The sequence below is a fragment of the Pelobates fuscus genome, chromosome 5, assembly GCF_036172605.1.
Source record: "Pelobates fuscus isolate aPelFus1 chromosome 5, aPelFus1.pri, whole genome shotgun sequence".
Taxonomy (NCBI): Eukaryota; Metazoa; Chordata; class Amphibia; order Anura; family Pelobatidae; genus Pelobates; species Pelobates fuscus.
The window spans coordinates 200,241,877-200,258,519 of record NC_086321.1 but is presented as its reverse complement, the minus strand read 5'-3'; the positions used below and the strand labels follow the sequence as shown (position 1 = coordinate 200,258,519).

Here is a 16,643-nt window from a genome sequence, read left to right as displayed (position 1 = left end):
CTAGGTTTTATTGCACTATTAGATTTTCTCTTCTCTTTTATAGGGATCTCACAAACCCCTTGATCCCACTACTCCATGGACGTCTCTACCTCAGACAGAACTGTGATTGTTCTCTCATCCCAGGGTTTTACTGGACTCTTTTTGGACTGTTCTATATATATGTATATATATATATATTATATCATTGTATATTTCTATATTATTACTTGCTTATAGTTAATTGTACATATTATCTTTGTGGCGCCACCTTTTTCTACTTCCTTGTCTGGAGGTTAGACAGTTTGTGTTGATGACCTTTGAACTGGAAGTAGATGGCTCTGTACTGAACCATAGAGTCTCAGCCCAGAGGAAGAGGCGACCTGTGTATTTATAGCACTATCCCCTCCCACAAGTACAGGCCCGGCCCTCGGCTCAGCATTTCCATATATTCATATATATATAATTACATAAATAATTTCATAAATATACACGTAGACTTCAAATATATAAATATGTATATATATTTAAATTCTATGTGCTTATTTATGTAATATTTTTACATAATTAAGTAATTTTATTGATTGCAATTTGAGGGACCTGCCTGACAACCCAGGCCGAAAGTCCAGAGAATTGAATTTGCTAGCACTTTATTTAACCCTGTAACTTTACATGACACCCTAAAACCTGTGCATGGGGGTTACTGTTTTACTCTGGAGACTATGCTGAACACAAATATTAGTGTTTCAAAACAGTAAAACATATCACAGCGATATTATCAGTGAAAGTGAATTTTATTTTGCATTTTTCACACACAAACTGCACTTTTACTGATGATATCATTGTTGTGATACATTTTACTGTTTTGAAACACTAATATTTGTGTGCAGCCAAGTCTCCCGAGTATAACAGTATCCCCCATGTACAGATTTTATAGTGTTTTTGAAAGTTACAGGCTAAAATATAAGGCTTGATTTTCCATTTTTTTCACATTGAAATTTGTCAGATTGGTTATGTTGCCTTTGAGAGTGTATGGTAGTCCACAAATGAGAATTAACTCCATGATGGCATGCCATTTGCAAAAGAAGACAACCCAAGGTATTGCAATGGGGTATGTCCAGTCTTTTTTAGTAGCCACTTAGTCACAAACACTGGCCAAAGTTAGTGTTCATAATAGTTTTTTGCATTTTTAACACCCAAACAATATATAGTGGCCAGTGTTTGTAACTAAGTGGCATTTAAAAAGACTGGACATACAACATATTGAATACCCTGGGTTGTCTACTTTACAAAAATATGTACATGTGAGGTGTGATTCAGAGATTTATGACAGATAACAGTGTTACAATGTCACTATTGATACATTTTAAAAATATATATTTTGAATCAGCAATGTCTTACTTGTATTTATAGCCCTATAACTTGCAAAGAAAGCTAAGAACATGTTAACATTTGGTATTTCTACACTCAGAACAAAATTTAGAAACTATTTAGCACAGGTGTTTCTTGGCGGTTGTAGATGCGTAACAAATTTTTGGGTGCAAAATTAGAAAGAGTGTATTTTTTAAAAAATGTCATAATATTTTATAATTTTTTTAGAGTAAATTATATGATACAATGAAAATAATGGTATCTCTAGAAAGGACATTTAATGGTGATAAAAACTGTATATAATATGTGTGGGAACAGTAAATGACTAAGAGGAAAATTACAGCTAAACACAAAAACACAGAAGAAATGTAAAAACAGCCCTGGTCCTTAACGGTGAGAAAATTTTAAAATGGTCTAGTCACTAAGGGGTTAATAGAAATGCTAAAGTTGGGCCAAAGGGATCTTGGGTGTTTCTCAAGAAAAAATTATATGCAAAAGAACCTTGGGAATAATTATAGACAACAAAAAATATACGATGTCAGTCAGCATATGCAAAGCTCATCAAAATGTTTTCATGCAAAAAATTGGGTATCCTTTCATATAAAATGGAGTATTCATTATGTTATTGTATTATTCCATGAAACACTTTAGATTATCAATTGGATTAGATTAAATTAAACATTTTAAAGTATTTTAACATAATCAGCTCTAGATCTTGAAATCTAGAAATCAAATATATATCAGAATATCATTATTTGCACAAAGTATCAAACACTTATAGATTTGAATTAGATGTGATGAAACTCAAGCTTTGTTTAGATTAGACCAAATATTTTTTTTATGAAATCACTCTGCTCTATTCAACTGACCAAAGGTTATTTTCAATAAAATCAGATATGTATTCCTAAAGCTACAGTTTTACTTTAAGACAAGGTTTGTGCCATTCTTCAGGAATAATTAAATATTTTAAATATATATATATATATATATATATATATATATATATATATATATATATATATATATATATACATATACAAGGCAATCTTAGCAGTTTTTCATGTAAAGATCATGCCCCTGCAATCAAATTGCTCAATGCACTGCTGTTTAGGAGTTAAATCACTGTTTATGTAGCCCTAGCCACACCTCCTCAGCTATGTCTTGCAACAGCCTAAGACATGAAAAAAATGAAATCTCTTTAGTTTGGATAACAGTGCCTCAGAGGGTATATGATAACATTATACAAATATATTCAGGGCCAGTACAAAACATTGTCTGAAAATATTCATATACTGAGTTATACATAAGACACAAGGTCACACATTTAGGATGGAAGAAAGGAGATTTAGTCTAAGGCAAAGAAAAGTTTTTTTTATATGAAGACAATTAAGGATGTGGCATTCTCTGCCTGAAGAGTTGGTTTTATCTTACAGATGTTTAACCCCTTAAGGACACATGACATGTGTGACATGTCATGATTCCCTTTTATTCCAGAAGTTTGGTCCTTAAGGGGTTAAACAGCAATTCTACATTTGACAAAATTATAAACAACACACTTTTGTTTTTGCCCCCATTTGTCATGAGCTGAACTAAAAGATCTAAGACTTTTTCTATGTACACAAAAGGACTATTACTCTCAAATATTGTTCACAAATCTGTCTAAATCTGTGTTAGTGAGCACTTCTCCTTTGCCGAGATAATCCATCCACCTCACAGGTGTGGCATATCAAGATGCTGATTATACAGCATGATTATTGCAAAGGTGTGCCTTAGGCTGGCCACGATAAAAGGCTACTCTAAAATGTGCAGTTTTACTGTATTGTGGGAGTTCGGGGGGGTTCCTAAAACCAGTCAATATCTGGAGTGACCACCATTTGCCTCACACAGTGCAAAACATTTCCTTTGCATAGAGTTGATCAGGTTGTTGATTGTGGCCTGTGTAATGTTGGTCCACTCCTCTTCAATGGCTGGGTGAAGTTGCTGGATATTGGCAGGACCTGGAACATGCTGTAATATACGCCGATCCAGAGCATCCCAAACATGCTCAATGGGTGACATGTCTGGTGAGTATGCTGGCCATGCAAGCACTGGGATGTTTTCAGCTTCCAAGAATTGTTTACAGCTCCTTGCAACATGGGGCCGTGCATTATCATGCTGCAACATGAGGTGATAGTCGTGGATGAATGGCACAACAATGGGCCTCAGGATCTTGTCACAGTATCTCTGTGCATTCAAAATGCCATCAATAAAATGCACCTGTGTTCATTGTCAAAACATATGCCTGCCCATACCATAACTCCACCGCCACCATGGGCCACTCAATCCACAACATTGACATAAGCAAATCACTCACCCACACAACGCCATACACGCTGTCTGCCATCTGCCCTGTACAGTGAAAACTGGAATCCATCCATGAAGAAAACACCTCTCCAAAGTGCCAGATGCCATCGAATGGGAGCATTTGCCCACTCAAGTCGGTAACGACGACGAACTGCAGTCAGGTCGAGACCCCAATGAGGACGACGAGCATGCAGATGAGCTTCCCTGAGAAGGTTTCTGACAGTTTGTGCAGAAATTCTTTGGTTATGCAAACCAATTGTTGCAGCAGCTGTCTGGTCTCAGACGATCTTGGAGCCTAAGGCACACCTTTGCAATAATCATACTGTCTAATCAGCATCTTGATATGCCACACCTGTGAGGTGGATGGATTATCTCAGCAAAGGAGAAGTGCTCACTAACACAGATTTAGACAGATTTGTGAACAATATTTGAGAGAAATAGTCTTTTTGTGTACATAGAAAAAGTCTTAGATCTTTGAGTTCAGCTCATGAAAAATGGGGGCAAAAACAAAAGTATTGTGTTTATAATTTTGTTCTGTGTATAACTACTTGAAAAAACAAAATATACAGGGATATAATTTCTAATTAGAGGGGTAATAGCTTCTTGATCTAAGGAGTTGTCTGTCATTTTGGGGTCAGGAAGGAATTTTTTCCTAATTTGTTGCAAAATTGAAAGCGCTTCAGGCTGTTTTTTTTTTTGCCTTTTTTTGCATCAACGGGAAAAACATTTGTTAGAAAGGTTTAACTTGGTGGACTCAAGTCTCTTTTCAGCTATGTAACTATGTATCTATGTAATTATAAATTAAACACACAGCAATAAAGGAAGCCAAAAATAAAACAACTTTTTTTTACTCAGGAAGTTTGTAGGGAGGCTGTGTGAGTCACAGTGATTTATCTTCTAAACGGCTGAGAATTGAACAGTTAGACTAGAGGGGGATTGATATATACACCAAAATCACTTCAGCAAGCTAAAGTTGCTTTAGTGTCCATTTAACATTTCCAGTTCAGGTATACATAGTACAATCCAGCTGACATGCAGTAAATAGAGGGTCCTTTTCTCCTTCTATCTGTGACATATGGCTTGATTAATTGTTTGGATGTGTCACATAACTTCAGTGAGGGCAGAGCTTAACATTTTGTGGTTCCTATGCTTATACATTTCAGGACCTTGGACATCTGCTCACACAGTAAAGAAAGTAACTCCAGCTGCAGAATGAGTCTCTGGGCTTCACACATAATGCAGAATGATTTCTTTCTTTGTATCTATGTTTTTCAATCTCTGTATATTTCAAGAACATCTTAGTTGCATCTTTATAAAATAATAAAGTGGGTCAAAATGCCAAGATTAACCTGCTGTTAAAATTATGCTTAACTCATCTTTGCATAAAAGATACAACACTTTGCTAAATCACATTTACTTGGATCATCTTATAAATGCCCTGCTTGAAGGACATGTTGGCAATAAATGCAGTTGACAAATGTACTCCCTGACCTGCCATTTAAATGTCAGACAATAAGCGACATGTATGTTGATATGGTAAAGGCAAGCATCACTTGCCAAGATAATCTTGTTTTGTACATTCTAGAAATTCTAAACTGAACACATAATAAACAAAATTTAAAGTGCATTTTAATCTGGACACCATAAACATGTTATAAAAAGGTGCTAAATATGTCTTGAACTTTATTTGTAAAGGATTTTTTTAATGTTTTATATTGTTTATCACTATGTGATACATTATAATCAAAAGTAGATTTAAATTTCTGTTCAGTCATGGATAAAACCTGAAATTGTCCCTCTAAAATAATAGATGCACGTAATATGTAATTATCATTAATTATATGTAAATTGAAGTATGCTTTTCGGAATCATAGCAACATTTGGAAAATCTGCCTGCCAACACTCAATTATATAATGAATTGTCTTCTTAAATATTAAGCCTTGCCATAAAATAAATGTTTTATAATGCACACCCAGTGATGCACTGAAAATATATTTACAAAAAAAAAAACATAATTAATTCTAAAATATATGCATATCCACATTCCTTAATTTAATTGGTAAATCTAGGGAGTTTATTTAAATGATGAACTTAACCTTTTTATATTCAATCTGTACCATAGCTATTTCTAGTGAGACGGTGGACGAGTCATGTTAGTGATTTAGCACTTAATGTTAAATAGTGTACTTGTTAGATTAACACAAAATATATATATATATATATATATATATATATATTTTTTTTTTTTTTTAAAAACATGCTGTTCCCATTGCTTAAGCTTATACTTTAATGCATTCTGTATATGACATCCGCTCTACCAGGTTTTTCCATTATGTTCTACTTTTCTTACAATTGTATATGGTAAAAAAAAAAAAAAAAAGAAGCTGCTTTTACAGATTGATTCACATATAATGAAACAGCTACATCCCTGTCATATTCCGATTTGCACCCACAAACAAGAATGCCTGGTAACTACAAGAGCTATAATTGATTTCGAAACAAGTTTACCGTACTTCCCGAAGTGGTCTGGATCATTTTCAGTATATCACAAACAGTTTTGCCACTGTTCAGAGGTGCAGAATATGTTACGATTTTATAAATGACAGAAGGCAAAAGTAAATTCAATGCTATTTTAGTCCTTCACACCCACACACGTTTTATTTTAAAAATATTAGAATGACATCATTTGAAAAATGAGATGAATAGCCAACTGTGAGGATAAAACAGGAACTTTGTGTAGATTGTTCAGAGATATATATTTTTTTAAATTATAATTTAAAACTGTGGTTATTTTTGACCGCATCCTTGATAACATGGGTATCTGGACCTTTCTTCTCCTATTAGATGATCATTTTTTTTCTAGTTATTTGGTGAAGCCTACAGGAAAGGAATTCAAGCAATACATCCAGCTTTATAAATTTGTGTGTGTTTTTTTAGTGTTTCCCGAGAGCGTTGCTTTGTCTATGGCTGTACCACTAAACCATTCATGTTAGTTCTAGCAACTGATGTTACATGTGAGAGGGCAAACCAAACTCACTAAAGAGCCTTTTCTCCAATTAAGAAGGTAGCCATACCCAGCTGGATAGGATTTTTGCTGTATCTTGATATCTGGAACTCTCTGGCTAATGAAAGGTGCATAATGTATTTTTTTCAAATTTTTAAATCTTTTTTCCATTTTATTTTCCTCCATTAAATTTCTGTGAGAGTCAAAAAACATTATAAAGCATAATCTGAAATACATGAAAATATAGGAAATGTTTTGATTAATGACTTTACTTCTCTTTGGGCATCCATACATTTTTAATTTATTATAAATATATTTGCCTTTACAGAATGCCCTCATGTTATAAATAGATATAGCTAAAAGGTTTATATATTCTTTGCATTAAGATTGTTGCACCCCCACTTTAAAAATAAATAAAAATACAACTTTAAAAATAAATTAAAAAAAAGAAAATAAACTCACTTTTAATCCAAGTCCGTTCAGGTTTGACATAGCGGCTGCTCACCTCCTGTGAGATCATCATAATTGATGATCTTAGCCAACACAATGCTTTTCATAAAGAAATACTGGCACAAGACTGGGAATCACTGAGTTCCACCAATCAGATGCTTCTCATAAGGAATGTCTTCTGTGAGGGACAACTTTAGGTGGCTGTGTGACTGACATTCTGCTGACATTGCCTTGTTTCACAAACTTCAGTGCTTACATTTGTCAGAGCGCAAGGACAGTGTCTTTCCACCAAAACCATTATATCAAGCTATATTGGTTGTGGTGATTAGAGTTTCTCTTTAAGACGCCAAAACAACGATTTTGCTGTACAATTAGTGGAGGACGTACAATATACACAGACAAATACAAAAGGTAGAGAGGGCCCTTCCCATAAGCTAATATCTAGCCATTGAAGCTCTTTTATACAAAATACTTAACTAGATTGCCAGTGAGCTTACAATCTGAAGGATACAGTGGGGATTTGAGACAAGAGATAGCAGGGGAAATTTGGAAGTGATGGCTAAAAGACGTTCACAGAGAATTGCAGCTATTGGTAAAATGTAAAGGGAATGAAGAGGTACTTGAGTGAGAATCTCAAACAGCTGGGGGAGCATGCTATAAATTTAGGGGGAACCTGGGTGGGCGGTTAGTGCTGAGGAAAAATGCAGAGCTTCTGTATTGTTGGTTGTGGGAGTATAAGGTGAGGCCTGAAGAACAGAGATGGAGATGGAACAGTTATATGAAGGTATTTACAGCCAGGAGAAGCATAGGAAAAAGGGGTGGGGGGGGGTTGAGGGGGAGTGGGTAGAGTAGCCATGTGTTGCATACAATTAAAAAATTAGCAACCAAATTCTATCACCCAAAATATTAATAACTGTGCACCTTAAATATTGGTCAGAAACATTAAATGACAATAATACAAAATGCATGCACAGAAAATTACAGTGGCAAACTACAGGTATAATTGGAAACAATTCTATAGTAACACATGGTAATATGGTAGCAATGCAAGAATTAATGAGGTGAAGTATCTTCCAAGCTTCAGTCAGTACCTGGGAGTTTGTGCAGGATGTTAAATGCAGAGCTCCTGTATTGTTGTCTCTGTGAGTGTAAGATGAGGCCTGGGAGTTGTGGGAGTTTGTGCAGGATGCTAAATGCAGAGCTCCTGTATTGTTGGTTCTGGAAGTGTAAGGTGATGCCTGGGAGTTGTGGGAGTTTGTGCAGGATGTTAAATGCAGAGCTCCTGTATTGTTGTCTCTGTGAGTGTAAGATGAGGCCTGGGAGTTGTGGGAGTTTGTGCAGGATGTTAAATGCAGAGCTCCTGTATTGTTGTCTCTGTGAGTGTAAGATGAGGCCTGGGAGTTGTGGGAGTTTGTGCAGGATGCTAAATGCAGAGCTCCTGTATTGTTGGTTCTGGAAGTGTAAGGTGATGCCTGGGAGTTGTGGGAGTTTGTGCAGGATGTTAAATGCAGAGCTCCTGTATTGTTGTCTCTGTGAGTGTAAGATGAGGCCTGGGAGTTGTGGGAGTTTGTGCAGGATGTTAAATGCAGAGCTCCTGTATTGTTGGTTCTGGGAGTGTAAGGTGATGCCTGGGAGTTGTGGGAGTTCGTGCAGGATGCTAAATGCAGAGCTCCTGTATTGTTGGTTCTGGAAGTGTAAGGTGATGCATGGGAGTTGTGGGAGTTTGTGCAGGATGTTAAATGCAGAGCTCCTGTATTGTTGGTTCTGTGAGTGTAAGATGAGGCCTGGGAGTTGTGGGAGTTTGTGCAGGATGTTAAATGCAGAGCTCCTGTATTGTTGGCTCTGGGAGTGTAAGGTGAGGCCTGGGAGTTGTGGGAGTTCGTGCAGGATGCTAAATGCAGAGCTCCTGTATTGTTGGTTCTGGAAGTGTAAGGTGATGCCTGGGAGTTGTGGGAGTTCGTGCAGGATGCTAAATGCAGAGCTCCTGTATTGTTGGTTCTGGAAGTGTAAGGTGATGCCTGGAAGTTGTGGGAGTTTGTGCAGGATGTTAAATGCAGAGCTCCTGTATTGTTGGTTCTGTGAGTGTAAGATGAGGCCTGGGAGTTGTGGGAGTTTGTGCAGGATGTTAAATGCAGAGCTCCTGTATTGTTGGCTCTGGGAGTGTAAGGTGAGGCCTGGGAGTTGTGGGAGTTCATGCCGGATGTTAAATGCAGAGCTCCTGTATCGTTGGTTCTGGGAGTGTAGGGTGAGGCTACACTCTATAATTCAATTATGTTCATTTTGTTTCAGTATCCATAAATAACATTGCAAACCGTCATAAACTTAAATCAGTATAAAGTGACTTACCATCTCGTCTGTTCAGCTTTGCAAATCCTGCATTATGACTGCTGGATTGCTCTGATGAACTGCTAAAAGATGTTGGAGGCAATGATGACGCCAAGTGACCCTCGCAATCATCTGTACATAAAGAAAAACAATATTTTACATTAGCATTAACAAGAGTATCTGGAAATAAATAAGAAATACTGAAAATGTGTGCTTTGAAATGATATCATGCTTTAGCTTCATGTTTGGAATGTAATAAGGGCATTCTATAATTTCAGATACTCATATGCCTTAAACAAATATACACGGTATTAGGAATAAAAGCTGAAATAAAAGCCATTTCACCACCAATTAACATTTTGCAGAATGTACAAACTGCTTTCATAGCTAGTTGTTTTGTGATGTGTGGTTCAGAGTAAGGTGTCCATCTATTAACAATATATAAAATATACTGTCTTTTATTAGACTGGAGAAAACGTATTGTGTTTGTATAGGCATCATAGAGACTTTTTAAGCTGTATGCTATGGTTTTGAACAGTGCTGTATTTTCTGTTGAAGCAATGTTTTATTCTTTAATCGCACATATTTCTTTCCTGTTCTTCCATTGATTTATTCCTAGTGATGGAATTTGTGTATGACATTTATCAAAGTGTTTTACATCTCTTAACCTTTGATACAATAAGGACAATTGTCAGTTGATTAATTTGTAAGACAAGCTAAAAGTGCTGTTTACAGAAATAGAAAGAATAAGATTAATTACAGTTGTGTCATAATAATGAGATAATGTTAAGAAATGTTGGTTAAAAAAAACTCAGCATTTACTGTTTAGAGACACTTAAAACAAATGTTAATAGTGTCAAATAGAACCTTCTTTTTAAAATTATTTATCTATTTCTGGACATAAAATACTTTTATATATAGATGGTGCATGTAAATCTCTGAAACACACAGCATAGTGATATACAGGCACTTATAGAATCGTGACTTAATAGCTGCTAAACACTCAACTGGGCACTCCACAAATCCAACGCATAGATAAGAAACACAGAAGAAACAAAACTCAGTGTTTAGGTGATAAACCCAGCACCTAAAACAACCAAGTGGAAGTGCAGCGCTATGAAACTGAATTAAATACTTACCCCTCAACAAATACAAGGGGGTTAAATGTTATATATGTAACAGAAAAAGAAGAGAAAACACTAATAGTGTAACTGTTTTAAAGTAGAATGGTATAGTAGATGTTGAATCCAAACTCACATTTTATAGAGCATTTTCAGATATAGGCTCTAAACATCACACTTGTGTGCACTTCCAGCCAGACCTTTAGACTCTCTGATTTTTTCCAGATTTTGGTGTCCACAACCGAGAAGAAATTAATAGTAACAGAATCTGGGTGTAGTATTTTACATACACATAAATAATGAAAACTGCAATTCTTCAGGCAAAATTGCTCACGTTTTCAGAGCCGGTAAGCTGGCTTTGAGTGTGTAAGTTTTGTATCAACTTTTGGGATGATATTATTTTTGCACCCTAGTCACACCTCCCTGCATGTGACTTGCACAGCCTTCCTAAACACTTCCTGTAAAGAGTCAGTTAATATTTATACTTACTTCATTGCAAATTCCATTTAATTTAACATGTATTATCCCCTGCACTGTTAATAGCTTGCTAGACCCCACAGAAGTACTATGTGTAAGATTAAAGTTCACTTTAAAGAGCAGGTAATACATTTTTTTTAAGTAAATTACAACTAATTAAGAGTGAAGCCATTTTGGGATGATACAAAAATAGTATTTTTGCATGCTTGACATAGCGCACATCCCAAAAAAACTTTTTTTGTTTTTTTTTTGCATTTCTCATATAGTTATGAACTAGTGTTTTTTTTAAATTTACTATTTTTTTTGTATACTTATTTCGGTTTCTCTGAAAGTAAATTATGTAAGGTCGGATTTCTTAGAATAGGCCAAAACCTTTGTATTATTTGTCTAATCTGCTGATGATTTTGGTTATAGTGGCATGTAAAAGTTATCTCCTCTTTTGTTTCTTCTTTTTTAGAATTATACTTCAAAAGAGATGTGCTATTTACATCCTCCACTTCATATATAGTTCTTTTAAGAGCTTGGGGACTACAACCCGTCTCCACAAATTGATTCCTCATTCTCTCAGCCTGGTCTCGGAATAAGTCCAGGTTTGTACAATTGCGGCTCCTTCGTAACATTTGTGACCTTGGCACATTCCAAAACCAGGGCGATAAATGACAACTATCCAAATGGATATAGTTGTCCACATCAACAGCCTTAAAATATGTTTTTGTTTATATCTTGTTATCTTTGATATAAACTGTAACATCCAGGAAATTTACTTCTTGCTTGCTATAATCCGTGGTTAAATTAATGCCCCACTCGTTAGAATTGAGGAAAATAAAAAAAAAAATCATTCAGTTGTCCCTCAGATCCCTTCAAACGAAAAAAGTATTGTCTATATACCGCCCATATGAGACAAGGTTTGCACTCCAGCTGGTGTTAAAAAAAAAAAGGATCTTTTCAATAAAGCCATAAATAAACTTGCATAGCTGGGTTCAAACCTGGTCCCCATGGCATTGCCACATGTTTGAAGGTAGAAATCCTCTTGGAACCAGAAATAATTATTTTGGATGATTAATTCTATTCCTTCTATGATGGTCTATTTGAACTTGTGGATATGTACCACACTCTTGTAGAAATGTTTTTGTGGATAGGCAACCTTGTTCATGCCTAATTATCATATACAGTGAGCTAAAAAATAAGAAACAAAAGAGGTGTGTGACGGACCGCCTGGTACTTGCGAGTACCATCAGCACTGCACCGGAATAGCATAACCACTTTAAAGCCCACAAACCACTGCAGTTTGATTGGGGTCTCGATGTCCTCCACCCACCTTGGACCCAACACCAGGATCCAGCTTCCAGTGGGTAGGCCTCTCTTAGTCCTGAGAGCATAGCAGAAACAGCTCTTACAAGAGCTTAGTGATTATACTCAGGGGAGTATAGTGATTATAGCAATCCCCAGAGTGTAGTTCTCCAATCCCCTAAACATGAGCCAAAACTTCATGAAGGTGCAAGATAATGTGATAGTTTAACCCCTTAACCCCTTAAGGATCAAACTTCTGGAATAAAAGGGAATCATGACATGTCACACATGTCATGTGTCCTTAAGGGGTTAAGGACACATGACGGAAATATTTTGTCATGATTCCCTTTTATTCCAGAAGTTGTGTCCTTAAGGGGTTAATGGTACAGGTTGAATTTTTATACAACTTGTCAGGCCAGAGGAACACCCACTGGACCTGATGGGGCACAGGACACAAATTGTAAAGACCAATAGAATCAATGTAACAATGCCTGACACTCCCACATACAGCACACAATCCCTCCCCTCTGCCTGTGATACAATTAAGGTAGATAATGTATTAACATAGTTATCCCCAAGCATAAAAAAACACATATTTTACAAAGTCTCAAACCCCCAAAATACAACATATCCCCATTCACTGGTAGCCCCTGACACATCCTTTGAGAGCCCTGGTCTGGGTCAACAACATATCTAAAAATCACCCAGATCAGAGCAGGGGTTCAAAAGTTTCATAGAAGTCCTGGTCCCGGTCTATTTCCAATTATTAAAGTGCACTTCAAATAGTCGAACGGGACTGTTCATGCACAGAGTCTGTGCTGAAGATCAGGAACACAGAATCAGACACAACGATGAAGGAAAGCCAAAAGTCAAGGATACTAGAATTTGGGGAAGTCAAAATGAAGCCAAAGTCAAATACCAGAAAATCAAGATCAGGAACACACACTCGGTTTACCATCAAGATGAAACCACGACAGGGCAATGAGCAAGAGGAGAATTGGGTTTAAATACCCCTCCTGTGCATCCGATTGGCTGTAACTGACCTTTGACCCCAAAAGCAATTACCAGGTTTCCATGTGCATGATAGCTGCTCAGCACAAACCCTCCTGTGGATTTGATTGGCCATGACCGGCCTTTGACCCCAAAAGTAATTACCAGGTTTCCATGTACATGATTGCTGCTCAGCACAACTTTTCCTGTCAGGACAGTAATGTTGATCGGCAAAACTTTTCCTGTCAGGAAAGTAACTGCCATCAATCACATTTTATGTGCGGATGAATAAATGACAGCCACAAATGTCCTGTCAAGAATAGGAAGGCATGCTGGCCACTAGGTACACTCCACAAGTGAGTTGTGAAGTGTACTGACTGGCCACCAGCCTTTGCCAGGTGCTCCTTCAGGGCTCAACGTTCCTGCTTAAAGAAGTACACGATGGAATGACATATTGCAGTGCAACAGCCTTCATAAGATGCTAGAAGGGCTCCCCTTCTACCAAGTTAAAAGGAGCACCTCCAACGGCTATCAGCTCACCGATGAGCTGAGTAATTTTCCTGGACTGCTGCCTGGACATCCTTGAGTGAAACCCACCAAAACTTTCTAAGGTGGACTGTGCAACATGAATTAGATAACTGGCGGCACTATGCCCTGCAGCAGTAGTTTGATGACCCCCCTTCCCCTTGTCCTGCCTAGTAGTGGTGGCACTGCTACTTTTCCTAGTACTGCTAGGTGGAGGAGGCACACAACTTTCTTGCCTTAGCAAGATGGCCTTGTGATGTGTACGAAGATGTTCGTTCATCCCAGAGTTAGTAAGATGACCCAACATCTTCCCACGGCCAACTTCCCTGCCACACAGTTTACATTTTGCCAGACGGCCATCTCCAATTGTTGCAAAAAAAAGTTATGGGTGGGGAAGACTAAAATTTCACAATCAACTGGAGAGGCAATTGGCACTGCTGTTGTTGGGGAGGGGTAGATGTCAGTGGGAAAGATTGAGTTGGTGGTGGTGGACTGTCTTCAACAGAGAGATCCTCAGGCTCATCATCATAGTCTAGTTTCTCGTTTCCAAGACTAGAACCTTGTTCCATATCTCTGCTACTGAGAAACAGAGATTTGTCACCAGCAGCTGAAATTGGGGCAAACTGATCAATTCCCTATTCTCTCTGGCTACTGGGAACTACAGGAATATCCTCTTGTATTATGTAATCAATTATTGTAGGTGGTGGCAGTAGCAGGACTAGTAGTGGTGGTGGCACGAGTAGCATATTTTTCCTCCTCTAACTCTAATATCTCCCTCTTAGGCTGCCTAAATGGATGAGCAGCGGTAACAGGCTGTGTTGAAACTGCCCAGCTATTGTAAAACATAGCAGCAGAGCTGGCAGTAGTGGAAGTAGAGGTTCTACTGTTATCACTAGCAATGCTAGTGGTTGTGAGGGGAGTAAACAGCCATCTGCGAGATTTGGATGGTGGCTGCTTTGTGGACCCAGGGGACCTCTCAACCATGCTACTGGAAGGCAACTGCTGCTGCTTTTTGGTGCCAAATAGCTCAACATTGGGACCTGCAGTTTCTCTCTCTGCCCTCTTCTGTTTTATGGGTGCGCTAACTGGGCTTGAACTCTTTCTAGTGCTACTGCTAGCTTTGGTTACAGGAATTGGAAGCACTAGCAGCTCCTGCTGCTTTGTTTTCCTCCTCTTCAGGTGAATTGAAGAGGAATCAAGTGTACCGCTACCTGTGCTCTGCCTCTTAACACTAGTACTGGTGGAGGAGCTAGTAGTGGTACTACCAGCAGCAACATGATGGCTACCAGTTTCCTCAGTCACTTTGCTTGAGGGGAGAATGTGAGGACTCAGAGGATGGGCACGATCCATTATGGTTTCTTTTGTGTTATGAAATTGTTATTTAAATTAAATCACAGAAAAATAAAAAAACACAGAATGAATCACTGTAGCAAAGTCACAGTGCAGCAGAGAGACACCCTGACAATCGATCAGGCTACCTGCAATAGCTAAAAAAAATACAAAATTAATCACTGCAGTAAAGTTACTGTGCAGCAGAGAGACGCCTTGGCAGTCAGGCTGGCTTGCATAGCCAAACACTTTCTCATCCCCTCTTAAAAAAAAAAAAAAAAGAAAAACAGAATGCAGATTGCAGAAGAAAAAAAAAGGCAAATCTCACTCTCTCTCTCTCCCCTTTATCTCTCTCTCTCTCCATGGAACACACACCTAAAAGCAATGTGGCTCCCCAAGTCTGCAACAAGTAAAGTAAATAGAATGTTGTTTACCTCTCTCAGACTCTTTGTGCTATCACAACTAGTCTTCCGTCTGGTCACATGAATGCAAGCCAACAGCCTGACAGTCTGATTTATTGCTATCCCACCTCAATGACTTAACTTGCTGTCCTCTAATATCAATCACAAAAATGTGCTCATTTCATTGGACAGCAGGGCCAGAGTGTCCTATAGACTAAGTAGGCGGCCACCTAGGGTGCCAGCTTACGGGGTGTGCCAGCAGTGGCTTTACTGCTTGTCTGGCCACCCGCTATCAAGTGGGATTGATTATATATAGCAGGCCACGGTGGCCAGCGACTGTGTTACTGGGCACTAGGGAACACTTACTTGTAGACTAGTGCCCAGTTGAATGTCAGCCTAGGATTCACCACAGCCTGCTAAGTCAGGACCCCTCTCATCGTCAAGCACCGTAGGGACAAGGGGGTGGGAGAATAACAGGAAATGGGGCTTGGGAAAAGGTGCAGTAAAGAAGACAGGAATGAAGAGCAAAGTGCAATAAAGGTAAGAGAGAATGCAAAGTGTGTTTCATAGAATGTGTGTTATGTTTCAGTATGTTTGTGTATGTATGGGACTGTGTGTGTATGTATGGGACTGTGTGTATGTGTATGTATGGGTCTGTGTGTGTGTGTGTGTGTGTATAGGTGTGAATGGGTCTCTGTGTCTCTGCATGTGTTGTTGTGTGTGTATGGGTCAGTGTGTATCTGCATGGGTCAGTGTCTGTGTATCGGTCAGTGTGTGTATCTTTGTGAGTCAGTGTGTGTGTATATATATTGGTCTGTGTATGGGTCAGCATGTGTCTGCATGGGTCAGTGTGTGTGTATGTATGTGTCTGTTTGTGTGTATGGGTCTCTGTGTGTATAGGTCAGTGTGTGTTTGCATGTGTCAGCGTGTGTCTGCATGGATCAGTATGTGTGTCTTTATGAGTCAGTGTGTGTGTGCATGTGTCAGTGCGTGTGTGGAGGGGGGTCAGTGTGAGCGTATGTGTGTGGGTCAGTGTGCAT

At 38.2% G+C, this 16,643-nt stretch overlaps 1 protein-coding gene across 1 annotated transcript in view; it reads right to left on the bottom strand.

Annotated features, from left to right (window-relative positions):
- The window catches only part of CNTNAP4 (contactin associated protein family member 4), a 440,483-nt gene that overhangs the window by 363,445 nt on the left and 60,395 nt on the right, over positions 1-16,643 (bottom strand). Inside the window, exon 2 of the mRNA XM_063454951.1 lies at positions 9,492-9,602. Within this exon, the coding sequence (XP_063311021.1) occupies positions 9,492-9,602 (111 nt within the window). The remainder of the gene's footprint in view (positions 1-9,491; positions 9,603-16,643) is intronic.